Here is a 6,000-nt window from a genome sequence, read left to right as displayed (position 1 = left end):
AGAATATTTCTCAAGCAAATTGTCTACTTGTTTTATGAAGTGTAAGGGCTCACATTTAGATGAGAGAACTGTTACCTTTAATCAAAGTGAACAGTTGATTTGACGCTTGAGTGACATTAAACCCCTACGTTGCTACTTGCTAACCCTCATGTTACCAAACCAATTCATTTAATCTTTACATATTTTATCCGTGTGTTCCGAGGCATCTATTTTTTGTGCAGTTAAACTTACAATCGACTTATTCAATTTTCATGCGATATTCACCAATCAAAAATTGATTTCCCTGCGAAGGATAAAAAGAAAAACTTATGTTCTTATCGTATTATACTAAGTATGTATTTATTTACGACGTACGTTGAGTAGTTATGTCTAATCTATTTAATAATATTTTGTGTTGGTTGCTGCATTACAAGCAGAAAGCGGGGGATTGTCAGTGATTGATCGAAGTGTCGACTAACTTAACAACTTTTAGTTTTATCGTAACATTCCGACACTTTGAGGGACTTCCGACATTTTACTCGATCCCTTTTTTGTCCTGCTTCTCTTGTTGTCCTAATTAGTTTTGAGTTATAAAGGGAGGGTAAAATAAACAAATTAATAGAAAATTAATCGGTTTAATATGATAATAATGGTGCGCACAATGAACACGTAGGTTTTACCTTTTACATTCAACTTTGGTACATGCTTTGGTGACTAAGCTGTTAGGTACATTACACTAAAATGTTCGATAAGAGCAGATCAGCATACATCGAAAGAAACACCTTAATTTTTTACATTATTTATAAAAAAATGCAATTGTATTTGACAATTATAATATAAATTCGTTACAATATTCACAAACAACATAATTGTCTATCAGAGAAATTCGATATAAATGCAAATGTTCACAAAAGTAATAAAGTATTTACATTTAATGTTTAAAAATTATGCATATCATTGGACCCTAAGTAAAACTACATTAATCCGTTCTACAACAGTTTTAATAATTAAAAAATAACGTTGTAAAAATATTTACAGTTTAAATTGTAACAGTTTGAAGAAGTTAGTTTTTGTGTCACGGCTCATAAGACACAAAAACTAAGTTACAAATCTATTTAATTAAGATACAAATTACAATGTTATTCCTAGCTTTGGCTTAAAATATTTACACAATTATTATCTAGTAACGTGTGACTACGGCTTAAAATGGTAATTATTAGAATTCTTATGATAGCTACCTATAAAATAAATGCTACTTAGGCTTGTGAATTACGCTGTCGAAGTTGTAGAGAGCAATTGTACCTGAAACAAAAAACACTATTAGCAAGTATAAATAATTAATCTTTTAATAATATGCACGAACTAATACTAGGTACCTACTATTTAACAAGAATTACGTTTCATTCAAAAACATATTTTTATAATCGAATCATGTTAGGTATGCTCCATATTTTGCATTTTTATTTTTAAATTAACGAGTACGTGATTTTCCTCACTCTCTCGTGTGTATTTTATTCTGGATAACGTATTTCTGACTGAAAACAAACGTTTTTGAGCATACAATACTGGCAGATCTGAAAGCTGTACAAAATAGCAATTCTGCAAAAGCATGTAGGCTTAAATCTGCAGTAGGCACTATGAATATAAACGCGGTTACTATTGAAAATATTGACAGATGTAAACGGGCAAACGTATGCCTTTGTGTTATTTTTGTATGTGTCAGTCGTTATTTGTAAAGAGTAAGTTAAAATTATATCCTTTCATCTAAAGTTAGTCGTCATAACCAAAATATTATCCTAACCTAACCTAACCTACCTTATGTATTTAATCTGAATATTGTCTACATACTTTGTATATTTACACACTTACACGTGTAGGGACCGCTGAAGATAAAATTCCTTCACTATCCTAGATTACAGTCTACATTTTTAAAAGAATAGGCTTCAAAATATCAGAGCTACGAAGACAAGATAACATAATACCTAAGTTAGAGCCAGAAAGGAACCTAGAGGAACAGTTTTCTTTTTAACTAAACAAAAAATGAAAATGACAATAAAACAAGAACATGATGTAGCTATAAATACAAGCTTATCTCGGACAACTATCGTAGGTACAGTTTGTATTGATCGCAACGACCCACAGTTTTGATCCACTTTAATCTCCTTATTGAATAGAATCACAACCAAAACACGATCCATCTTTGTCACCAAAATATACATTTTACGTAAAGATATAAATAGAGAGAATTTTTCATCTAACACTTTTGATCGAGTGGTTTCAGATTATAGAGAGACTAAATCAATGTCCTTTCGTTTAAACGAGACTAACTACTACTAGACTAATTTCTGTTCTAGTATTACTCAGACCGTTAAGAGAGAGTAAATACTTGGATAGAATGTTAAATGGTTTTGCTACATAATTAATAGGTTTTCTGTATCGTTTAAATTAAAACGTTAATATAGTTAAGGATAGCTTGTAGTGCCTACACTCGTGTAAGTGTATATTATCTAGTGAATTCTAGTGTTTAATTTAATATGGAATAGTAAATCTGCCTATGTCTTTGTCTCGAGTAAGTGGTACTGTCACACATTTAAAACATAAAGTATAATAAAGTACTGTGTCGTTTTGTATACTAAGTTATAATGTTTAGTTTCAAAACAAGCCTTGAATTAACAAATAGCTTTATACATTTAAAATTAATGACTTTAAAATGTCCTTTATTACTTTAATACAAAACTAACAAACATGCCATAAGTCATGTAGCACAAAACTAATAATGCAAATGTCTGTCCTCGGTGAGTAATCAACATACAAGGACTCGTATTTCCTAAAGCTTATTTTAATGTAATTACTCCCCATAGTGTACCTTTGCTAGCCAATTCCACTATAAATTAAAACAATGGGTACAAGGCTACTGCAAACTCTATTAACGAACCTTTTTGTCTCGCTGTGTTATCTTAAAAAAACACGATTCATTAAAAGGGTGAAATCTCAGAAGGCAGTGACAAGCGATGCGCAAAGGCTTAAAAAGCATTCCCGCTCCGAATTATCACCTTACAATTCTGTACCTTATCGCTAAAGGAAATGTTTTCCTTATTGCCGTAAACTTTTGTCAGCTGTAAAACAAAATGCTATCCCTCCATTTATAAATAATTTGAAGTTTATTCTTTGGAAGATAGGATTAAAATGCTCAATTGTTATCTAATACTCGTCAGACGTCTGCGCCTTTAATTTGATACGTCTTTTCAGTGTTGTGATTAAAAGATTAGACAGCAGGTCTTTTTGAACACATTATTTTCGCAATAGGCAATACGTGATAAAACAGCTTAAAATGAAAGTCTATTTTCTTTCGAAGCACTTATATTTTCTGAAAAGAATGAGAAAATAGCCTTTGCAATAAAAATGAACATGCTTCCTATTATAAATTGATGTTTCACATTAAAATATAAATTGCTATATTTATGAGTAAAGGATACTGGAGAAAATGCATCAAATTCAACGGAATTTAATTTCTTCAGAAAATTGCATCGTTACCATAACGTTCAGTTATTGAAGCATTGAATTTTCAAGTTTTATTTTTCGTTTATTGCCGTCGATAGAAGTTACTTACAGATTTTTCTTTTATTTACCTAGCTACTTGAAACTTGTATACTTAGGTAAATTTTTTGCAAGAACAAAATCGTCCGTTCTTTTCAAGGGAATTTGTCTTATAAAAATACCAATAGTTTATTTCATTCTCAATAAGTTATTTTATAGTCAATCGTCTATGTCTTTGGTTTATATTGAAATGTGGATGTATTTTAAGTCCCAGAAAATAAAACAATTAAGTGCCTATAAGTAATCCAGATTGAAGTACCTACCTATCGTAGGTAGTTGCTCAAACTTAAAATATATTTCATTATTTTTCATCAAAATACATTTTGATAATGCTGTAGTGAAACGATAATATATTCGAAAAAAAAAGGATTGAAAAACAATATTCTCTTTAGTAAGTCTTCACGTGTCTGCAAAGCGTTTTCATTAGAAACCTCACTTGAGTGCCAATAACTTTGATATTAAATGGTGAGTTATACTTATATCAACACTATGCTTTATCCTACTAACATTATAAATGATAGTCTGTAAAGAAGTTTAGCATGCACGTGGGTTTGTGTAAACCTATTGGATGGATTTTGACCTATCAGTAAAAGAGCCAGATTCATATTATGTATCAAAATAACTAGAAAGCTTCTTTTGTGAGATTATCCATGTATAAGAAATAGTTCCCAAGGGACTCGTGTGAATCCGTGAACGTAAGCTAGTTTCTTATAATCTTGCAGTCTATCTTAATAAATAATTTATTAATATTCTTCACTATAGTGAAGAAACACGCACGTCAGAAAATTTCCAACACACCATTTCTCATCATGAAGACGTTCGTTATAATAATACGCTTTCCTAAAAATCTTAACAGCTTGGTAAAACCAAAAAGAGACCAGGTTTGTGCGCCTAGTAATAACATTAGATTAACCCTTATTTTATTAGGCGTGGGTCCGTCGCATAAATTGTTTTTAGCACTTAGGACCTTAATGGCGTGACTTATTTTTATTTTCGACTATATTTTTGTGTTATGGCTCATAGCTGTAAAAGTGGGTTGCGGAAAATATTGCTCGCGTCCACCACAAGTGTCACGTAACGTGCAATCACGTTGGAAAGCTTACAGGTTTAAGTGACTTTAGACGTTGCAATCAGGATCCAATAAGTAAAGAGAAGTACAGTAACGTGTTATTAGATCTGTGGAACAGGAGATAAAAATATCACAGATTGTTAAAATCCTAAATAAGGTACTTTTGTGCCATTCGTTATTAATCATCATTTTCATGCCTGTATTCTTCTTCCATACCTCTTTATATTGCACATCGTCTCACACTCAATGGTATATTTCTTTCTTATCCTATCTTTTCATTGAAACTCACAGATTAATCTTGCTCCAAAACCATTTGAGCGATGTCGATTCGATTTTGAAGCCAACAGATTACAAATCACAACGTAATTGGAACACCTAAATAATGCAATATGCAGGTCGAAAATGACCGAAGTAATGCGGATGTACTGCGGTAGCTAATTACGTTCGTATCTAATCCACAGAGGAAAACAGAGTACAATACATTATTAATGTTTTCGAAAGCAATCTCAGTGAACTATTTCCAAATAGCATAGCTATGTTATTGGATTTTGCATTCTATCACATTACATAGGTATTAGATTTGCACTATAAACTAATTTATCTCATTTCTAGTAGGTAGTCAATACATATTTCCAATATAGCCTAAAAAGCCTATTGGCTCGTTGTTTTGGAAATACGCAATTCATGTAATGAACTAGAGAGAATGGAATTTAGATAAGATGGATTAGTTTATGTATACCTACTAGGTATTGGTTATTTTTAATGACGACGAAGTTTAAGGATCTGATAAATTATGAAACTTTTCTATACATATTTCATACTTTTAAAAAAAAATCTATACTTTGATTCGAGAAAACTTTAACTTGTTACAATTTGTAATGCTCCTGAAATATATTTTATGCCTAACTGATGAACTAGAATGCCTGTGATGCATAATCATTGTATTATCAATGTGAAATACTGAAATCCTATGAATGAAGGTGGTTTATTACAACTACTAAGTTACCAATTATATAATATATGGTTTCATACCCAAGCCATAAACTCAATATGGTCTTTGATTATCTACTATTTCGGAAGACAAACACCTTAGTTATAATAGTGTTTGTCTTTGAAACTTGAGGCATGGTTCCCAGAAATTAATTATACATTAAGATCAAGATAGAGAGGAGAAACAATAATATACTAACTCAATATAATTATGAACCTAATTTTTAAGATATTCAAAACATCACTTTATATATTTTCTTAAAAGAAGTATAACATCAAAATACACATACATAGGTAAAACGGCTTATTTCTTAAGCATCATTGAGATGATATCTCACATCAGCAATTAAAATTAACTATCCTTA

General features: G+C 30.9%; 1 protein-coding gene across 2 annotated transcripts in view; it reads right to left on the bottom strand.

Annotated features, from left to right (window-relative positions):
* Positions 1-598: 598 nt before the first annotated feature.
* Positions 599-6,000, bottom strand: part of LOC124631391 (G-protein coupled receptor dmsr-1-like) — a 51,829-nt gene continuing 46,427 nt past the window's right edge. For both annotated transcript variants that reach the window (XR_006984505.1, XM_047165760.1), the window contains exon 6: positions 599-1,281. Coding sequence is in view for 1 of the 2 variants with exons in the window: in XM_047165760.1 (XP_047021716.1) it covers positions 1,232-1,281 (50 nt within the window). In the remaining variant the exon portion in view is untranslated. The remainder of the gene's footprint in view (positions 1,282-6,000) is intronic.

The sequence above is a fragment of the Helicoverpa zea genome, chromosome 6 (genome assembly GCF_022581195.2).
Source record: "Helicoverpa zea isolate HzStark_Cry1AcR chromosome 6, ilHelZeax1.1, whole genome shotgun sequence".
Lineage (NCBI taxonomy): Eukaryota > Metazoa > Arthropoda > Insecta > Lepidoptera > Noctuidae > Helicoverpa > Helicoverpa zea.
The sequence above is the reverse complement of the archived record's forward strand: the minus strand, read 5'-3'. Positions and strand labels throughout refer to the sequence as shown.